Source organism: Bos indicus, chromosome 28 (assembly GCF_029378745.1).
Source record: "Bos indicus isolate NIAB-ARS_2022 breed Sahiwal x Tharparkar chromosome 28, NIAB-ARS_B.indTharparkar_mat_pri_1.0, whole genome shotgun sequence".
NCBI lineage: Eukaryota > Metazoa > Chordata > Mammalia > Artiodactyla > Bovidae > Bos > Bos indicus.
In genome coordinates, this window is record NC_091787.1 from 26,388,300 (window position 1) to 26,410,301 (window position 22,002).

The 22,002-nt window shown below is 43.4% G+C and overlaps 1 protein-coding gene and 1 pseudogene across 2 annotated transcripts in view; both read left to right on the forward strand.

Moving 5' to 3' along the window:
- The window catches only part of MACROH2A2 (macroH2A.2 histone), a 52,993-nt gene that overhangs the window by 22,752 nt on the left and 8,239 nt on the right, over positions 1-22,002 (forward strand). The window contains exons 3-7 of one of the 2 annotated variants that reach the window (XM_019954061.2): positions 13,396-13,502; positions 14,761-14,958; positions 16,522-16,632; positions 18,027-18,126; positions 21,447-21,536. In XM_019954061.2, coding sequence (XP_019809620.1) covers positions 13,396-13,502; positions 14,761-14,958; positions 16,522-16,632; positions 18,027-18,126; positions 21,447-21,536 — 606 coding nt within the window. The remainder of the gene's footprint in view (positions 1-13,395; positions 13,503-14,760; positions 14,959-16,521; positions 16,633-18,026; positions 18,127-21,446; positions 21,537-22,002) is intronic. The other variant, XM_070782288.1, reaches the window with a different exon arrangement.
- Positions 3,190-6,083, forward strand: LOC139180376 (HIG1 domain family member 1A, mitochondrial pseudogene; annotated as a pseudogene).

Sequence of the window (22,002 nt, forward strand, 5' to 3'; positions counted from 1 at the left end):
GATGCTGATGCTGCTGGTCCAGGGACCACTCAGAGGAGTGAGATTTTAGCCAGTCTTTCAGCAGCATGAATGTTTGTTTAAAATGCAGGTTCCTGGCTGCACAGCCTGCAACCCCCCAGGGTCATTCACTGGGTCTGGAGTGGGACCCAGGAATTTGATAGGAAAAAAATCTCCTGACTTGGAGGGAGAGGAGGGACTTTGAAAGTGGTGACAAAAGCTTTAAAACAACCTATCAGGTCCGTATCACCCACTGATGCAGGAAGACCCTGAGTAACCCAGAGATGCCATAGCCTCCAAGCAGGAGCCAGGGTTCCCTGAGGTTCTTCAATCCAAGCCATGCATTTTCTACTTCAATACACTGCCCCATTATAATGTTTGTATAATCAAGATAATTAGTACTTCCTGTGACTCCTCTTAGCCAAAGCCTAAACTGTGCATAATAAAACAAAATTTGGCCTTTTCAATCACCAGAGACACTCTTCTTTGGTTCACATGTGTTTGATGAGAAAGCTTATGTCTTCCTCTCCACTCATTCAACAAATATTGGCCAAGCCTCTACCTGTCAGTGCACACAGTAAGTCCTTAGACTTTTTCCTGGTAATAGCATTGGGCTGTTTATATGATTTTTCATTTATTTTGGCTTACTTCCACGAGACCCCATAGCAATGCATATTATAGTCTGAATGTCACACTCTGGACTTTGAGACACCACATCTGTGAAGACTGATGGTGTCTCTCAAAGTAGAACATCACCCATTTTCTCATAGTCCTTCATTCACTCAACAGACATTTATTGAGCACCTACTATATGCCAGGTGTGGTTCTAGATGCTGAGGATACAGCAGAGACCAAGGCAGACAGGAGTCCCTGCCTTGGAGCAGAGAGCATTCTGGAGAGAGAAATGAGTCAACAAATGAGTGAAATGTGTGTGCTCTATCAGATGGTGATTCGTGCTCCGGGATGAATAAAGCAGGAAAGGAGTGAGGCTGTTCCAGGAAGCTGGGAGCTGAAAGGAGGCCCACTGAGGGAGCTGGCACCTGAAGGAGGCCAGGAAGGGGCATGTGGGGTGGGCCCTCGGGGCAGAGGGAAGCAGGTGCTAGGCGTGTCTGAGAAGCAGCAGTGGGGACGGAAGGCTGGGGCTGAGGGAGGGGCTTGAAATGTAAAGGAGGCCCGAGGGACGGTGGCTGGTCGGGGAAGAAGAACTTGTCATGAAGGGTTTGAGCAGAGGTGGAGCAATCTGAGCTTGCAGGCAGAGGGATACAAGGCCGAAGGAGGGAAAATGGAAGGAAGTTAGTTACCTGCAGAGATCCAGGTTAGAGATGCGAGGCTAGGGGGCTGCCGGTGAAGCTTCTGTGGAGGGATCAGAGTACTGGGGGGTTTCGAAGGCAGAGTCAACAGGATCTGCTGACAGGTTGGACATGAAGTGTGAGAGACAGGAGGAGGAGCACCCGGAAGGATGGTGTTTCCAATAACACTCCTTCCCAGGGCCAGCCTCCGGCTGTCCTGGGTCAAATGCAGAAGATGAAGCAGGTCTTCTGGCTTCTCTGTGTCCTTTCCATCCCTTCCTTTTGTGCTTTTTCCTCCTCTCCAAACTCAGGCTGGAGTTGAGAGCAGGGGTTTAGATGTCAGTTTAAATCTGGTTTCTCAATTTACCGGCTCTGTTACCTTGGACTAATTCCTTAACCTCTCTGATCTTTGGGTATTTTCAGAGCTAAGCTCATTTAACTCTATTAATGAGCCACAATGTATGTAAAATGTCTGGTGCATAGGATGCACTCAATAGATGCTTATCCTTCTCATTTCTGTTCTATGAAGAGCTGATGAAATCATTCAGGGTAAAGTGTAATGACTAATTCCATAAAGGTGGTTTATTTGGCGGTTGTATTGCATTTTAATGAGACAAGGAGTTTAAGCCAAAGGAATGAATCATTACTGCAGGCCATTGGTGAATAAGTAAAAGGAGGATTCTGTTAGCTGTTGTTTTGTTTTGTTTGGGAGAGGGGCATGAATTGACTTTCTTTAGGGATGGGAATTGGAGAAGGCAATGGCACCCAACTCCAGTACTTTTGCCTGGAAGATCCCATGGACGGAGAAGCCTGGTAGGCTGCAGTCCATGGGGTCGCTGGAGTCTGACACGACTGAGCGACTTCACTTTCACTTTTCACTTTCATGCATTGGAGAAGGAAATGGCAACCCACTCCAGTGTTCTTGCCTGGAGAATCCTAGGGACGGGTAAGCCTGGTGGGCTGCCGTCTATGGGGTCGCACAGAGTCATACATGACTGAAGCGACTTAGCAGCAGCAAGGATGGGAATACCAGACCACCTGATCTGCCTCTTGAGAAATTTGTATGCAGGTCAGGAAGCAACAGTTAGAACTGGACATGGAACAACAGACTGCTTCCAAATAGGAAAAGGAGTACGTCAAGGCTGTGTATTGTCACCCTGCTTATTTAACTTATATGCAGAGTACATCATGAGAAACGCTGGGCTGGAAGAAGCACAAGCTGGAATCAAGATTGCCGGGAGAAATATCAGTAACCTCAGATATGCAGATGACACCACCCTTATGGCAGAAAGTGAAGAGGAACTAAAAAGCCTTTTGATGAAAGTGAAAGTGGAGAGTGAAAAAGCTGGCTTAAAGCTCAACATTCAGAAAACGAAGATCATGGCATCCGGTCCCATCACTTCATGGGAAATAGATGGGGAAACATGGAAACAGTGTCAGACTTTATTTTTTGGGGCTCCAAAATCACTGCAGATGGTGACTGCAGCCATGAAATGAAAAGACGCTTACTCCTTGGAAGGAAAGTTATGACCAACCTAGATAGCATATTCAAAAGCAGAGACATTACTTTGCCAACAGAGGTTCGTCTAGTCAAGGCTATGGTTTTTCCTGTGGTCATGTATGGATGTGAGAGTTGGACTGTGAAGAAGGCTGAGCACTGAAGAATTGATGCTTTTGAACTGTGGTATTGGAGAAGACTCTTGAGAGTCCCTTGGACTGCAAGGAGATCCAACCAGTCCATTCTGAAGGAGATCAGCCCTGGGATTTCTTTGGAAGGAATGATGCTAAAGCTGAAACTCCAGTACTTTGGCCACCTCATGCAAAGAGTTGACTCATTGGAAAAGACTCTGATGCTGGGAGGGATTGGGGGCAGGAGGAGAAGGGGACGACAGAGGATGAGATGGTTGGATGACATCACTGACTCAATGGACGTGAGTCTGGGTGAACTCTGGGAGTTGGTGACGGACAGGGAGGCCTGGCGTGCTGTGATTCATGGGATCACAAAGAGTCGGACACGACTGAGCGACTGAACTGAACTGAACTGAGGGAAAGGAGTTGAAAGTGTGAAAGTCTCCCGTCACCCTTGAAATGACCTTCAACATTCATGACAATATTGACTGAGTTTCTCCTTTGGATCAGGCCTTGAAAATACGAAGGAAGACAAACAGATGTGGTCCTGGGTTTACATTCTAGCAGGACCAACGAACATTAAACACAACAAAAAAAGGGACTTCTCTCATGGTCCAGTGGTTAAGACTCTACACTCCTAATGCAGAGAGCTCGAGTTCAATTCCTAGTCAGGGAACTAGATCCCACATGCCTCAACTAAAGATCCCACATACTACAATTAAAACCTGGTGCAGCTAAAAAACAAAACCAAAAAACTACACAATAAGATGGCATGCCTGTGGGCAGGGAAGCTAGAGGAGCTTTGGGAAGTAGGGGGAGGCTGCCGAATATCAAGCAAGGGCCGTAAAGACCTAAATCAGGTTCTCAATCCTGGTTTTTTAACAAATTGATTGATTTAAAATCCTGATGCCTGGATCTTACTCCCAAAGATTCTGGGATAATCCTGGGCATCAGAATTTTTTTTAATTTCCCCAAAAGATTCTGATGGGCAGCCATGATGAGTAATTAGTAGGAGCTGGATAGACTCAGATGGGTTAATTGTCAGGTTGCGGAGAAAAGAGAGTGAAGAGAGGGCCACGTGAGAATGTGCACATTTTGCACACTCATGCCAGGGGAAGGCACTGAAGGCAGGAGGTGGCATACTGGGGCCCTTCAATATCCATAATGGGAAAGAATGTGAAAAAGAATGTACAAGAAGCCAATAGGAACCTGAAACGTCTTGTAGTTGTCTGAAGATTCTTCGGTCACTATGTCAAGCAACACAGATGTTTCTCGTTCTTCATTTGATGAAGATCAGGGATCTAAACTTACCCTAAAAGCTAGAGAGGCACCATTTGTCACCATTGGAATGGCAGGTTTTGCAGCAATTGTTGCATATGGATTATATAGATTGAAAAGCAGGGGAAATACTAAAATGTCTGTTCACCTGATCACCTGCATGTGGCAACCCAAGACTTTGTTGTGGGAGCAATGACTTTTGGTATGAGCTATTCCCTGTATCAAGAATTCTGGGCAAAGCTAAACCCTAGAAGAGGAGACGCCGTCTTGGTCTTGTTGGTGGTGCTTGCTTTAGTTAGACATCTCGTATTGAGCTCATATGTTTATATTGAAAATAAATTGTTTGGGTCAGACAAGAGCATGGTGATTTGAAAATTGGCTTCCTTTCTTGCAGGCTTGATTTGCGTGGTGACCAAGTTACTGGTGACTAGTTCACTAGCTAGGTCATTCAGGGGAGTCAGATCAGCACAAAAGAAACATGTCACTTTTAAATACACTGGATAGCGGTACCTGTCCACCTTCTTAAGCTCTTCTATTGAAATTAGTTCTAAAGAAGACAACATGCTAATCCTGAAAATGTTCCCAGTTGCTGCAGAATATCATATGCTTTTGATGTAATGTAGGAATCCTATTTACCCCAGTTAATTTAACTTTCTGACTGCCTTGTGGACTGAGTTCTGTTTTAAGGGCTGGTTGGCTCTTAAGGAACCCTTTCAGAACAGTGCATGGAATGCAACGTTATAAACCTCCCTGCAAGTCTGTGTGTGTCTTTAAACCAAACCCAAAAAGCTGGTAACAGAGCCACTTTGGAATAGTATTTATTTTAGAATCATAGTTGTAAACATGAGAATAACTTAAATTGTAGATCCCTTTTAGCTCTTCTGTAATTGCAGAATTATATTTTGCTGCTGTTATATTAGAATAATTTTAATGTTATTTTGAAACAAATGCAAAGGTAAATGAAAAACACTTTTTAAATGTGTGCAGTATGTTTATTTTCTCCAAAAGAATCATCAACTAAATAAAATGCCTATAATGGAAGTGATAGATGGGCAGGCTGGTTTGGTCAGACATTATACAAACTTTGGTATATCACAGAATGCTTTGCTGTACTTGTGACATTCTCTTGTCTAACTTGAATTTACATTCCATGGTGATAACATGGTAAATGTAGTGTTATTAAAGTAAATGAACACACACACACACAAAGAATGTACATATATGTATGTATAACTGAGTTACTTTGCTGTACAGCAGTATCAACTATACTTCAATAAAAATTTTTTAAAGAAAAGGGTTTTAAAAATAGCATGTAAATTGGTGGGAATGCAAATTGATACAGCCAGTATGAAGAACAGTATGAAGATACTTAAAAAACTAGTAATAAAACTATCATATGACCCAGCAATATACCCTGGAAAAACTATAATTGAAAAACACACATGTACCCCAATGTTCATTGCAGTACTATTTACAATAGCCAGGACATGGAAGCAACCTAGATGTCCATAGACAGATGAATGGATAAAGAAGTTGTGGTACGTATATATAATGGAATATTACTTGGCCATAAAAAGGAACAAATTTGAGTCAGTTCTAGTGAGGCAGATGAACCCAGAGCCTGTTATACAGAGTGAAGTAAGTTAGAAAGAGAAAAACAAATACTGTATATTAACACATATGTATGGAATCTAGAAAAAGGTGCTGATGAACCTATTTGCAGAGCAGGAGTAGAGACACAGGCTTAGAGAACAGACTCTGGACACAGCAAGGGAAGGAGAGGGTAGGGTGAACTGAGAGAGTAGCACTGGCATATATACATTACCAGGTGTAAAATAGATAGTTAATGGGAAAGAGTTGCTGTTAGCGCAGGGAACTCAGCTTGGTGCTCTGGGACAACCTAGATGGATGGGATGAGGGGGGTGGGGTGGGAGGGAGGGAGGTTCAAGAGGGAAGGGACATGTATACCCATGACTGATTCATGTTGATGTATGATAAAAACTAACAACATTGTAAAGCAATTATCCTTCAATTAAAAATAAATAAAATTTTTAAAAATAGCATGTAAAAATGCAAAGTCATTTTTCACAAATCTATGAAATTCATGAACCATTCTTTCTATTAAGTAAAACTGTACCAAGAAATTATCCATATTTTAAAGTCCATTTTAATTTTTCCTGGAGCAGATCCTCCAATTTAATAAAATCTATTAAAAATTTAAATATTTAACACATAAAAATAAAATCTACACCAAATGGAAAAAAAAAAACAAAAGAGTGGGTGCTACTTAGCCAAAAAAAAAAAGATTGCACAAATTTTCAGGCGCTTGGGGAGAAATAGCAGTTGGCCTTGCCCGATTTCTCTGGACTGGCTGCCTGGCCAACCCCAGGTTCACACATCATGACTTTAGAGCCATACGCCATTTCTGGTCCAAACCTCTGGGGGAGATTGCACACTCCGGCAGCAGGTACATGTTGGACTGCTCATCTAGAAACATCCACCAGCCTCCGAGAATGGACATCACATTCATAGTTCAGTTTATCAATCTGTAAATGCTGGCCCGGTTTACATCTCTGATGTAAGTGAGGGAAATGGACTGAAAAAGCAAGCCCAAATTCTGGAAGAGAATTTTGTATCCATCAGCAATAGTTATCATGTAAATCTGAGATATTGAGAATGAGTAATTTATAATCATTTTATGGTGAGAAAATGTTCTGTAAGGTATTTTTAATTGACTGGACAAATAGGCCTTAAAACAGGGTTGAGTGACTTCCCGGGCAGTTCAGTAGTTACGACTCCATGCTTCCACTGCAGAGAGCATGAGTTCAATCCCTGGTGGAGAACTAAGATCCCACATGCCACGCAGCATGGACAAAGAAAAACAAAACAAGGTTGAATTTGAGAGCACTTCATGAAATTTTCATGTAACTGAGAAACCTATCATTTACACATCATTTCCAGACAATTGGGTCTATCCATTTAACACCAATGGGTAAATTTAATTCATAGCAGGAGAGATAAGAAAGCCTTCCTCAGTGATCAATGCAAAGAAATAGAGGATAACAATAGAATGGGAAAGACTAGAGATCTCTTCAAGAAAATTAGAGATACCAAGGGAACATTTCATGCAAAGATGAGCACAATAAAGGACAGAAACGGTATGGACCTAACAGAAGCAGAAGGTATTAAGAATACATGGAAGAACTATACAAAAAAGATCTTAATGACCAGATAACCACGATGGTGTGATCACTCACCTAGAGCCAGCCATACTGGAATATGAAGTCAAGTGGGCCTTAGGAAACATCACTACGAACAAAGCTAGTGGAGGTGATGGAATCACAGTTGAGCTATTTCAAATCCTAAACAATGATGCTGTTAAAATGCTGAACTCAATATGCCAGCAACTTTGGAAAACTCAGCAGTGGCCACAGGACTGGGAAAGGTCAGCTTTCAACCCAGTCCAAAAGAAAGGCAATGCAAAAGAATGTTCAAACTACCACACGATTGCACTCATCTCACACGCTAGCAAAGTGATGCTCAAAATTCTCCAAGTCAGGCTTCAACAGTACATGAACCGAGAACTTCCAGATGTTCAAGCTGGATTTAGAAAAGGCAGAGGAACCAGAGATCAAATTACCAACATCCACTGGATCATAGAAAAAGCAAGAGAATTCAAGAAAAACATCTTTATTGACTACATCAAAGCCTTTGACTGTGTGGGTCACAACAAACTGGAAAATTCTTCAAGAGATGGACATACCAGACCACCTTACCTGCCTCCTGAGAAATTTGTATGCAGGTCAAGAAACAACAGTTAGAACCAGACATGGAACAACGGACTGGTTCCAAATCGGGAAAGGAGTATGTCAAAGCTGTATATTGTCACCCTGCTTATTTAACTTATATGCAGAGTACATCATGCAAAATGCTGGGCTGGATGAAACACAAGCTGGAATCAAGATTGCTGGGAGAAATATCAATAACCTCAGATACACAGATGACACCACCCTTATGGCAGAAAGCAAAGGACTAAAGAGTCTCTTGATGAAAGTGAAAGAGGAGAGTGAAACAGCTGGCTTAAAATTCAACATTTAAAAAATGAAGATCATGGCATCCGGTCCCATCACTTCATGGCAAATAGATGGGGAAACAATGGAAACAGTGAGAGACTTTATTTTCTTGGGCTCCAAAATCACTGCAGATGGTGACTGCAGCCATGAAATTAGAAGATGCTTGCTCCTTGGAAGAAAAGCTATGACCAACCTAGACAGCTTATTAAAAAGGAGAGACATTACTTTGCCAACAAAGGTCCATCTACTCAAAGCTATGGTTTTTCCAGTAGTCATGTATGGATGTGAGTTGGACTATAAAGAAAGCTGCTGCTGCTGCTGCTAAGTTGCTTGTCGTGTCTGACTCTTTGCTACCCCATAGACGGCAGCCCACAAGGTTCTGCCGTCCCTGGGATTCTCCAGGCAAGAACACTGGAGTGGGTTGCCATTTCCTTCTCCAGTGCATGAAAGTGAAAAGTGAAAGAAGTTGCTCAGTTGTGTCCGACTTTTGGCGACTCCATGGACTGCAGCCTACTAGGCTCCTCTGTCCATGGGGTTTTCCAGGCAAGAGTACTGGAGTGGGGTGCCATTGCTGAGCACCAAAGAATTGTTGCTTTTGAACTGTGGTGTTGGAGAAGACGCTTGAGAGTCCCTTGGACTGCAAGTAGCTCCAACCAGTCCATCCTAAAGGAAATCATGCCTGAATATTCGTTGGAAGGACTGATACTTTGGCCACCTGATATGAAGAACTGATCATTAGAAAAGACCCTGATAATGGAAAACACTGAAGGCAGCAGGAGGGGATGACAGAGGATGAAGTCGTTGGATGGCATCACTGACTCAATGGACATGAGTTTATACAAGCTCCGGGAGTTGGTGATGGACAGGAAAGCCTGGCATGCTGCAGTCCATGGGGTCGCAAAGAGTCTGACACAACTAAGTGGCTGAACTGATTTAACACCAAACGTTTTTTTTAATCTATTGATTTTTTAGTTTTTACATTTGGGTTTTGAAAAGATCACTTTGGCAGCCAGGATCACACCTGTGGTTGTACACTGCACAAGGACATACATTTAAGGTAGTAGCATTCTCATCATAGACCTCAAAGAACTGTAACTTATTATGAACATTTCCAGCAGATGGCAGTAAAGCGTCTTGTCCTAACAAAAGCAGGGAAGTCCAGCATCTTGAGGAAGGGGCATCTTTTTCTAATTTGCACAAGATGCCATCGCCCAGTGCTGGCCTTTTTGGCATGGGTCTAGAGGAAGACAAAACCGGGGACAGGAAAACCACTTAGGCAGCCACGACAGTTATCTGGGCTGGAGGAGAAGAGAGCTTTAACTCAGGTAATGGCAATAAGTTTGGAGAAGAGAAGAAAAGATGTGTAAGACTGATGAGGCCAAGTCAAGAGAGGTAGGGATGGAGAATGATTCCAGGTCTGTGCGTGGATGGAACTGCCAGTCCCAGGGGTGATGGAAGAGCCTGTTTCTGGGAATGCTTTCGATTTGGGGATGTGGTGAGTTTTATTGACCTGCAGAACACCCAGGTGACATCATGGCAGGGCTGGAGGTACAGATCTGGTGACATGGGAAGGAGGATGGAAGTGGGCGCTGTGACTGAATGAGGTTTCCCGAGAAGACTGCACAGCCTGAGCAGAGCAGAGCACCCAGACCGGGCCCAGGGACACCGCCACCTGGTGGGCAGGTGGACAAACATGCGGAGGCAAGGGCAGGAGACAGTCCTGCGTTCTGTCTCAGATGTACTGTGGTATTTCCCATCTCCTGTGAGCTGAGCTGCCCATTGTGGGTTTAGATTGTGTCCAGAATGAGAGGATACGGGCTCTTCCAAGAATAATGTGCGTAATGAGCTTTCCTGCATCCTTTTTGGCTAAGAAATCATTCTTTTTACTATCAGATACTCAGTTGTATTACAGATGGTTACTGCGACTGGAAGTGTGACTTGCGAGAAGTGAGAGATTTGCTGTAGTAATTTCCAGACTTCCATGGAAGTCTCCACCACTTAACAAATTATGATCTTCCTACAAAATTTGCAGTGAAACATTGTGTGCCATATAAATTCAGTTTTTCTATTGATTGCCCGTTCACACAAGGATACTTGTGTTCCCAAGATCAATAAAATCACTCTGGAGTGTAGCAAACTTTTATAGTTGACATGAATATATTTGTCATAACAACATTTGAAGATATTAATAATGATTAACATTATTTCAAACATTTAAATGGTGAAATCTGGCCCAAGGAACATTTAGGCTAAACATCCAACAGAGAAAAGAACTTCTAGGTCTAGATTTTCTGCTGTGTATTCTTTTTTTCTCTTTAAAGAGAAAAAATTCTACCTCTGCTTTTGCACTTGAGCACACAATCAAGCTTTTCCTTCCTATAAATTATTTCGGAAGAGTTAGTCCAAGAGCCCAGCTGTACACGGGCCAGCCTCACCTGTGGGCCTGCACTGCGCCTTCTAACAAATTGCTGCCTTTAGCCTCTTCCTGTGGCCGTGTGCGATGAGGGCAGATTTTCCCTTTGAGAATCCAGTCTTTGCATCTGTCTGTCAAGCTGAAAATCACCTGGCCTTCAGGGGCTTCCTGAAGGCTGCAAGCTTCCCATTAGCCCGGCCTCTCATACTGAGGGTTAATTTGATGAAGCCTGGAGAGGATCCTTAACTGCTTCCTCTAAATGCTTGTGACAGAGGCAGGACAGTTACAGTCCATGATGCTAAAAGAAATTCACCTGTTCAGAAGCTTAAAACTCAGAGGCGCGTTTCCACCCATCTGGACAAAGGGGTGAGTGGAGTGTTCCTTCCTCCCAGGTTCGGGGCCCCTAGGGTCAGCAGGTATAGGAAAGTCCTTTTAATTGCGCTCAGTGGGGTACTATACATTTCAACCTAGAGTCATAACACAAGCCTATTGTGAAGACTTTACGATGACACCTCTTTAGATGGGTTTCCTTTTGTATAATTTGATTGATTGATTGATTTTTTTGGCTGTGCTGAGTCTTCCGAGTGGGCTTTTCTCGAGTTGTGGGGAGCAGGAACTACTCTTCTTTGCAGTGCGCGGGCTTCTCATTGTGGCTTCTCTTGTTTTGGAGCGCAGGCTCTAGGGCACTCGAGCTTCAGTGGTGGTAGCACACGAGCTCAATAGTTGTGGTTCTCGGGCTCTAGAGCCCAGGCTTAAGAGTTGTGGCGCACGGGCTTAGTTGCTCCGCGGCACGTGGAATCTTCCCTGACCAGGTTCGAACTAGAGTCTCCTGCGTTGGCAGAAAGATTCTTTACCACTGAGCCACCAGGGAAGCCCCGTTGGGTACCCTTTTTAAAAGAAAGATAAGTTGCGCAACAATTTGAAGGCAGCAAACCAGATTAGATATCTAATATGGCATTCATTTCAAATGCTCTTGTGTTCCTTTCCCAACAAGCCTGCTCATATTTTTCAACCATGGTGTCTCAATCTTTGATTCAGAAAATGCCATGACTGTGTAAATGAACTGTTGGTAAACACCATATTCCTTGCTTAATAACCTGGAAAAGATGTTGTGAGAATGAATTTGCAGTGATTTAGCGCTTTTCATTATGGAAATGCCATATAAATATTTAACTCTAATGCTTATTTTATTCTAATTTTTTGTTAATCACATTTGCTTCGTTAATATGGCGTATTTATGCCAAGTTTTTATTTTATTGCCATAGATTTTATGAATGATGGCAATTGCATGTGTTGATTTATTTGAAATTAGGTTGATTGTATAGACTCATGCAAAATTGTCTGTTAATTTTAGGGCTTAGTATATATGTCATTGTACCAGCAAATCCCCTCAACACACACACGTACACACACACCTGCACACATACATACAACACATTCATGCACATGCAATTCCCCCCACCTCCACATATGACACATTGGCACTTTGCCTCTTTCTCTAGGGAAGGAATTCTTTCTAGGGAAGGAATTTTTTTTAACAGGCTCATTCATACTTTTGAAGGCAGACAGATTTGATTTAGCTAAACATTCTTCTAAAATTGAGAAAGAAAAAAAAATAATAATAAAACAAAGGTGGAAGGAGAAAGCATTCAAGAATATAAACCAATTCTATGGATTTAAAAAAAATTTTATTGACTCCAAAATTTTGATAGTATGTGAAATACTTTTAGGAATATTCTTTTCTTTAAGCTTTTTCACATTTATCAAATGATATGTTTGCTAAAGTCAGAGCCATGGTTAGGTCCTGAGGGATATGTGAAAAACCCCTGGGGCCCAACAAACCTCCCTTCCTAGGTCTCGAAGGTATTCCCCTTAGGAGTTCACCTTTTAGGTTAAGTAGTTCTTCACCCCGTGAGTATGAATCAGTTCTTTCTATCCACTTTCCTTTAGGACGTAAGAGACCGAGGGCATCAAGTGAAGAGGAAGGAGATTCTGAAAGGGGTCTCAGCTCTCCTCGGAAATGGCTGCACAGTGAAAGAAACTCGGGTTTTATATTAGGGTTATGTTTTAATAAGGGTTAACTTCTGCTGAACATGGCTTAAACAAGAGAGTTTCTTTTTCTCTCATACAAAAGAAGTCTGTAGAAGACAAGGAGGCTCCACAGTCATAAGAGATTCTGGTTCTTTCTATCTTGTTGCTCTGTAATCCACACTTCTTACTCTTGGACAAAGGTGGCTGCTCAAATTCCAGCCATCGTGTCCTCAGTCTGCCAGTAAAGAGGGAAGAAGAGCACTGTCCTTTCATTGACGCATACTTCCCAGAAGTACCATGCAACACGACTGCTTGCCTCTCATTGGCCAGATCTTTGTCACATGACCACATTTATCAACAAGGGAGATTGGAATACTGTCTTCATTCCTGTGATTATGGGCTCAGCAAAAAATCAGAGGTCTACCGCTAAGAAAGATGGGGGAGAATTAATGTCCAGGGACAGCTAGAAGACTTTGCCACAGGATCATATATCAGGCCTTTCTAAAACATCTTACATGTCTGTGACCTGAGTACTTTTCAGTTTTCTGGATTTCTTTCCAGTCCCAGACATAAAAATCGCAAATGAGTAAAAGTGATCAAACTCAAAGACCATTTCCAAAGAAAAGCTTTGGAAAGCTCAGACCCCATTCCATGATTGCCTATTAACACTCCCTTAAAATTTCAGCGGAAATTCTAGAATTGGCTGGGAATGCAGCAAGGGACAACAAGAAGGCCCGGATAGCCCCGAGACACATCCTGCTGGCTGTTGCCAATGACGAGGAGCTCAACCAGGTACGTCTGAAGCATTGACACCAGCCACCAAATGGATTTGCCAAACACTACTGCTTGTGGACCCAGCTGGTTAGAAATCCTTCCTGCTATAGTGCCCAGTCACATCTACACTGAAACATTCAGATAGTATAGGATTGAGATTCAAAATAAAATTGTCTCTGGAATAGACTCCATTATATATTTTGAATCTTGCCAGAGCTTCGCTTCCTCTTTAAAAGCAAGCTCTGTGTGTTGCTAGGGGAGGTGTGGTACACACGTGTTCTTCTCTTTACAGGTTCTTCACCCAAACTTTGTTGATGATTTATTCTGAGGAGGGCAGAAGTGTCCTTCTTTCTATTATCAAAACTAACCCTTTATACTTTAAAACTGATTCCAAAATCAAGTAAATTCCCACCTTCATCCCCCCACCGAAGTTGTGCAAGGTAGCGGGTGGATAGTATAAGAACTTTCATTTATATTTATTTTCTGGTCTTATTTTTTCAACCTGTTTGTGGCTAAGAATCAGTTCCTATTTCCAATCCAACATGAACTGATAATTTCCAAAAATAAAATAAAAAGTAATTACTAGAAAAATTAAAAGACAAAAATATACAAACAGCTACAATTTTGTTGTTACTAGATCCGATAGATAAACAATAACTCTATCAACTTATTAGACACTTCCTCATGATTTCTGTAGCGCTTTTGCCACAGATGGGTAACTAATAGCTTGTGGACGGGCCCTGGTTGCAGACCACACTTGGAGTAGCACTGCCATAGAATGTGCAAAATGTATTAGTGTGGTCGTTCATGTCGATTAGTTAGAGTAAACAGATATCCATTGGGAGGTGCACGGTCAAACATATTTTACTGATGGAATGCATGATCAAAGGAGTGAGGAAGGTTGTTAACTGAGTCTAGCCCTTGCATTAACCTTTGAACCCCACTTTGTCAAGCTGTGCTCCTACGTCTGAAGCTCTTTATCCTCTGTTATGTCTGGAATTTCCGAGCTCTGGGCAACATCCCTGGTTCCACCCTGTCTACGCTTTCATTTCACTTTGCTTGTTTTGTTTTCCAAACGAAATTGTGGATTGCCTTGATACCTACAGAGAAAAGCCCTACCCGTGAGACAGGAAAAACCGGTTAAATCGTGTATCATGCAGTTTCTTTGGAAAGCAGAGACCAGATTTAACACTTTCTTTGCCAACACTTAGAATCATTTTAAGTCCAGAACCAACGTGCTCTTTGCTGTCTGAGCTCACGCATCGTCTCTCTTCAGCTGCTAAAAGGAGTGACCATCGCCAGCGGAGGCGTCCTGCCCAGAATCCACCCTGAACTGCTGGCCAAAAAGCGAGGGACCAAAGCCAAGTCAGAAACTATCCTCTCCCCTCCCCCAGAGAAAAGAGGAAGGAAGGCCACGTCAGGAAAGAAGGGGGGAAAGAAATCGAAGGCTGCCAAACCACGGACATCCAAAAAGGTAAGCCTAGTGGTATCTGTGAGCCCCGGACACTCACAGAACAGGAGGGACGTTGAACCATCCAAAGAGGAGGATGTGGCCAGCATCTCCAAAGGACTGGGGACTTGCCTCAGCTTGGTACCGCCGGTGGGTCGGGGGAGGAAATGATAGGAATGTCTGTGAAAAAGAATAAAAGGGGGACTTCTTGGCAGCCCGGTGGTTAAGACTTCACTTTCCACTGTAGGGGGTGTGGGTTCGACCCATCCCTGGCTGGGAAGCTAAGATCCCACATGCCTGGAAGCCAAAAAACCAAAACATAAAAGCAGAAGCAATACTGTAACAAATTCAATAAAGAATTTAAAAATTAGCTACATCCAAAAAATCTTAAAAAAATAAGTAGAGAGTCTTTGAGACCAGCTCAGATAATCATGCAGGGTCTACTAGAGATTTCCAACCCCCAGACATGGTGGTTTTCACGTTTCCGGACCCCTTCCACTGCCCCCACCAAAATCTTCAGAGAGATGCTGGCCTGGAACTCTACTTCCCACCTCCCCCATGTGGCATGCTGACACATCTCTAGCCTTCCACAGAGAGTCATCCGAGTTCAGCCACTGGCATTTCAGGTGTTTGGATAACCTGATATGCTAAGTAGCTATAACTCAGAGATACCATTTATGGAGTCATATTTTTCATATGCTGCCCAGTACAGCAACTACTAGCAACATGTGGCTATTTGAATTTAAATTAATTAAAATGATATAAAACTCAGTTCCTTGGTTGCCCCAGCCACATTTCACATGCTTGACAGTACCGAGCAACATAAAGGTAGAACATTTCCATGAAGGAAGGAAGTTCTGTTGGATAGCACTGCTCTGGGGGTTTCAAGTTTTCATTCCTTGGACCTCTGTGATGACTAAAAAGATGACAAAAGAGTTCATTTCTCAGCCACTGTGCCCCAGGGAGTCCTGGGGAGAAGGGAGATTGAACAGTGTACTGTGAATGACCCCGGCTTCCATAACGTGCAGGTGTTGAAAAGAGCAAGAATAACATACCTGTGTCCAGGTTTGAGTAAGGACTGTGGGTACATAAGAATCCCTTGCTGCTGCTACTGCTAAGTCGCTTCAGTCATGTCCGACTCTGTGCGACCCCATAGACGGCAGCCCACCAGGCTCCGCCATCCCTAGGATTCTCCAGGCAAGAACACTGGAGTGGGTTGCCATTTCCTTCTCCAGTGCATGAAAGTGAAAAGTGAAAGTGAAGTTGCTCAGTCGTGTCCGATCTCTTAGCGACTCCATGGACTGCAGCCTACCAGGCTCCTCCATCCATGGGATTTTCCAGGCAAGAGTACTGGAGTGGGGTGCCATTGCCTTCTCCGAAGAATCCCTTAAATACACTTTATTTTTTGTAGTATCCTTTTTTCCCCATATTGGTATCCCTTGCTTCCCTCCATCAAAAACAGTAGAACCTAACACCTGACCACTTGCTTTTATATCCAACGGGGTGGTTACCAAGGGAAAGACTTAAAAGCCACTTTGGGCTTTTTCTGGATGATTTCTCATCTGTCCTTCTGGTTTCTACCAACAGTCCAAACCAAAGGACAGCGATAAAGAAGGGACTTCAAATTCCACCTCTGAAGACGGGCCAGGGGATGGATTCACTATCCTGTCTTCTAAGAGCCTTGTTCTAGGGCAGAAGGTAATAAAGAAGGTTGTAATGTGCTATCATAAAGCACTACTGCATTTTTATAACCTACCGTTTACAAGCAATGATGCCGCCTTCATCCATTCCTTCCCTGATAGAACTTTCACTCTGGTCTTGTATTCATTTCTAAACTAAAAAGCTATGGCAATGTCTGCATTGTGAGGATAAACAAGCTCTTTAGTGCTGAGAATTGTTTATGCTGACATTGGTCAGCCAGTGGATCTTTCTGCTCAGTATCTTTCTGCTTCCCATGTCCCAGTTATTCTGGTGCTCACCAAAAAAATCCATAGCTAACTTTCTCAACCAGCCTTTGGGAGGCCTGCTTTACATGGTGTGATGTAATTTATCATAGAAAGAAAATAGAAAGATATGTTCCCGGAATATCCCTGGTGTTAGAAGTGAATTATTTGCCAATAATTCAGTCTGCTTGCCTTTCTAGGCTGTAGAAAGAAAACAAACTGGGTTATACATTTGAACAGTTTTCAGCAGTACAACAGCAGCCCCCGCCAAACATGCAGATAATTCATTCCCACACGCATAAGAGACAATTTATCTACTAAGTCAACTGGGGCTGCAATAAGACATGTGTGGAAAGAGTCCGTTAATCATATCTCAGGTAGCGAATGTTTGCAGCCTGACAGTGGTTGAACCTCTTCTGAAGCCATTGGCAAGAGCATGTTTTGAGAAGTGCATCAAAGTGGCGGGTTCCTAATTTATCACTGATGAAAGCAGCGGAGCAAAGAGGTGGAAGTTATGTCCGCTCTAGGGGCTGTCTGGTTACGAGATGATTCACTTTCTCTCACTTAAATAGGGGAGCAAGAAGTTCTTGCTCAGGTGGGGAGATGATGGAGAATGGTTTCCATTCCACTCAGTTCACGCCCCTAGGGCAGCATTTCACAAGTGTGGCTCCAGGGTCCCCAAAAGACAAGGTGGCCATATACAGGCAGGTCAGAATCCCGGAGCCCATCCCTTCTCTCCCGCAGAAGTGGTTGGCTTTGCGTCCCTGTCACCAGAAGTCTGTGCTGCTCTGAAAAGAATGCTGAGACATGAGTAGCTTCTTGCAGGAGCTACTCAGAAACTACCACGTCAAACACCAAGACCCCCCAGATGAGAAATGAGGGCATAATCTTTAGGGAGAAGAAAAGGAAGGGAGATCCCATTCCTGTTCCTGGAAGAGGAGGCAGATTTGTTGCATGCTGCTAACCTCAGGGTGAATATCAAATCCACTGAGCTCAAAAGAGCCTACTGAAAACCACACACGTGGAAACTTGAGATGGTTTTTCCACGTAGAGCTGTTTCTGTTGGCAATCAGTGAAAGAATGCACAGATGCGAAGGTTTTCCATAGGACTTATCTCGCCCAACTCTCCATCTTCTCTTCCCAATGCAGCTGTCCTTGACCCAGAGTGACATCAGCCATATTGGCTCCATGAGAGTGGAGGGCATCGTCCACCCAACCACAGCCGAAATTGACCTCAAGGAAGATATAGGTAAGGTTCTGAGACTTCAGGAGAAGTGCCTTAGAATAGCTACTGTTCTGGCAAGTTCTCATGAGGCTGGTCTCTGTCAGCTGGATAGCCTCTGCTTGGCGGACCCTGTCAGTCAAACTCTGCCTTTGTGTTTAACTGAACATCATTAAAGTATTGGGACTTCCCTGGGGCCTCAGACAGTAAAGAATCTGCCTGCAATGCAGGAGACCCAGGTTTGACCCAGGGATCAAAAACTAATTTTTTTAATATGCATATATTTTTGAAATTTTTATTGAAGTGTTATACAAAAACAGATCATTAGTGCACAGCTTGATGAACACAACTGTGTGACCAGCATCGTGATCATGAAACAGAACCTTGCCAGCACCCCACAAGGCCCCTTCTTCCCTCGTCCCAGGACCATTCTCTCCGAGAGTAACCACTATGATGTCCTCTGTATTTTTTATTTGTTTGTTTGTTTATGGCTGCGCTGTATAGCATGCAGGATCTTAGTTCCCCCACCAGGGATTGAACCCATGCCCCCTACAGTGGAAGCACAGAGTCTTAGCCATTGGGCCACCAGGGAAGTCCCTACCACTCTCCTGTCTTCTAATAGCATAGAGGGGTCTCATCTGTTTTAGATTTTATAGAAGTCATGCAGTATGTCTCCTTTTGTGTCTGGCTCCTTTAGCTCAACTTTGTGAAATCCACGCATGCTATTGAGCATGGTTGTAGTTCATTCATTTTCTTTACTGTGCAGTGTTCCGTTGTAGGAATATAACAGTTTGCTGATCCAGTGTACCCCTGGTGGCATTGGGGCTGTTTCCAATGTGAGCTATAATGAGTAGTGTTACTCTAAGTATTGTTGTGCTTGTTTTGGGTAAACCTATACATATATTTTAAGCGGCAGTATTCAGAACATCACTGGTAAAAAGGAAATTGACATCTGGAACAAGTTAGGCTGTCTGTAAGGCTATACACTGAATTATTTCACCAGTGGATTGCCACCTGTCCCACCAGTGGTACCAGGCTAGGTGGAGGAACCTAGGAAGGTAAGCTTCCAGACACTAGAAATAATAAGATGGCAACTAGATGGTCACCATCTCACCCATTTTTACAAGACAGAAATGAGTAAAGGGTTTTGTTCCTGAGATACAGGACTTGCTCCTGAGGGAGGTGAGTTGGGGTGGATACTAGTAGCTCAGCCCTGGATGGCAGCACCAGGGCCCCAGGCTGCCGGGCTCACCTGTGTGTCCGCCTTGGCGTCACAGGCCACTTGCTTTGCTGAAATGGAGATACGATAGCACTGGGTGGGGGAAACACCAAAAACAAACGACAGAAACTAGTATTACAGAGACACAGGGTTTCTCTTGCACATAGAGATGGTGAAAACTCCTCCACTCCTCAAACCCAGCCCAGGCTCTACCAACTGTTCTCAACTCACTGCGTTTGGAAAGTCTGCCCCTAGTGGCCTTAATCTGGAGCTCTGCCTTAAGTGTGTCCTAGTGGCTCATGGCACCCCACTCCAGTGTTCTTGCCTGGAAAATCCCATGGACGGAGGAGCCTGGTAGGCTGCAGTCCATGGGGTTGCTAAGAGTCGGACATGACTGAGCAACTTCACTTTCGCTTTTCACTTTCATGCATTGGAGAAGGAAATGGCAACCCACTCCAGTGTTCTTGCCTGGAGAATCCCAGGGACGGGGGAGCCTGGTGGGCTGCCGTCTATGGGGTTGCACAGAGTCGGACACGACTGAAGCGACTTAGCAGCAGCAGCAGCATCTTTTAAAGTTTTACCTTCTCTTTCATTTCTATAGTATTTGCATTTTTATATCAGGAAAACAATAAAAATAGCTCTATTTTTTAAGTGGTGGGTGGTAGTAGAATAGAAAAAAACACTAGAATTGGAACAAAAACTCAAGGTCAGATCCCAAACCCAGTGGAGGTTCTGAGTCCTTAATTTTTTAAAAAGATCATTAAGAGTTCATGTCATTGAGACTGCATTATGAACAAATCAACCCCTAAAAAGGTCCTTTGAAGAGTTTGTGTCAATTGCCAACAATATAACTTGTACCACTGACTTACTTTGATAGTACTCATAATGGTATAACTTCTTCTCCCATTTTATGCCTCTCCTGTTTTTTCTTATGCTTCCTTTTTGCTTTCAAGAGGGATCAGTCTTTTATATCTCCAGTATCCTTTTCCTCTACAGTGGAGACTTCTTCTAAATGAAATATCAAGTTAAGAAATAAATACATAAGTTGAAAAAAAGAAAACCTTATTTATCTAACCCTAAACCTTAAAGTTGTAAATACTTTTGTTTTCTTTGCAGACTTCTTTTTTTTTTTGGCCACACCACAGGCCTCGGCAGTGAAAGTACCAAGCCCTAACCATGGGACCACCAAGAAATTCCCTCTTTGCAAACTTCTGAGGCTTCTTTTTTATTGTTGTCTTTCTGGGCCATTTTTAAAATTTCTAATTTGGGAGTGAGGCATTCTGCATCTTCAGAGCAGCTTCTTTGTCTCTTCCCTGTTCTCACTAAAGGGCTGAGACCTGCCTCCATAGCTCCTGCTCCTTGAGCTCTTGTTTCACATTCCACAAAGGCAAACCCCTTTGACTCTCTAGGAGACTTATAGTGTGGTACAGTTACGGAAACAACGTTACTGTATTTCGCAAATATTCTTTCAATCCAGCTGTGGTTAACATTTTGGGGAAATAATTCCTATGATACATTAGAAGCAATAGTAAGTGAAATAAAATATTAAATAATTCTTTTGAAAAAAAGTTTACTAGAATCTAAGTACTGTTGGATAGAAGCACAGGGACCCCTGCCACCGGTGATCAATGGCAACCAGGATTTAATTTTTTTAATTTTTTAAAGTTTATTTATTTAGTTAGTTAGTTAGTTTGGCTGTTCTAGGTCTTTGTTGCTGCATGAGAGCTTTCTCTAGTTGCAGAGAGTGGTGGCTACTCTCTGGCTGGGGCACACGGAGTTCTCATTGCAGTGGCTCTCATTACAGAGCACAGGTTCTAGACGCACGGGCTTCAGTGGTTGCGGCTCACCAGCTCTAGAGCACTGGCTCAGTAGTCGTGGCTCATGGGTTTAGTTGTCACGCAGCATGTGGGATCTTCCCGGACCAGGGATTGAACCCTTGTCCCCTGCCTTGGCAGGCAGATTCTTAAGTGCTGGGCCACCAGGGAAGCCCAGTAACCGGGATGTAATTGCAAAAGTTGATTCCTAATTTCTAAGCACTTTTTTAAGACCTAGTAAAACTGTCAACCAGTGTAAATTAATGGCTTTGAAAAGGGCAACCACAATGGCTTTCCGCTATTGTCCTTCACAGGTAAGGCCTTGGAAAAGGCTGGGGGCAAGGAGTTCTTGGAAACAGTAAAGGAGCTTCGCAAGTCCCAGGGCCCTTTGGAAGTAGCTGAAGGTAAGTGTGGAATTGGGTCACATCCCCAACCACCTTCCCCTCTAGCAGCAGGACATTGTTCACACACATTCAGTTCACAGAGCAAAACAGGCAGCAACCAATCAGGAAGGTGTTTTAGCATCTCTCAGATAACTTGAGCAGGCCCACATGGATCATTTCTTACACCATGGGGACTATAAAGTGTCTGGATACGGCCCATTTTGCATCATCAGCTTACCCAAAAATGGTCTAGAACGGTTGGGTAACTTTCTGTGTGTGTGGAAAATGCATGACAGAGTTTACCACTGTGACCTTTAAACCTGTACAGTGCAGTGGCGTTAAGTATACTCAGTGCTGCTTCTCTGTCACCACTGCCTAGTTCCCAGAACTTTTTATCACCGTCTGTACAAAGTCCACATGGATTGAGTAGTCACATTCCTCCCCCAGCCCCTGACAACCACCAGTCTGCTTTCTCTTTCTATAGATT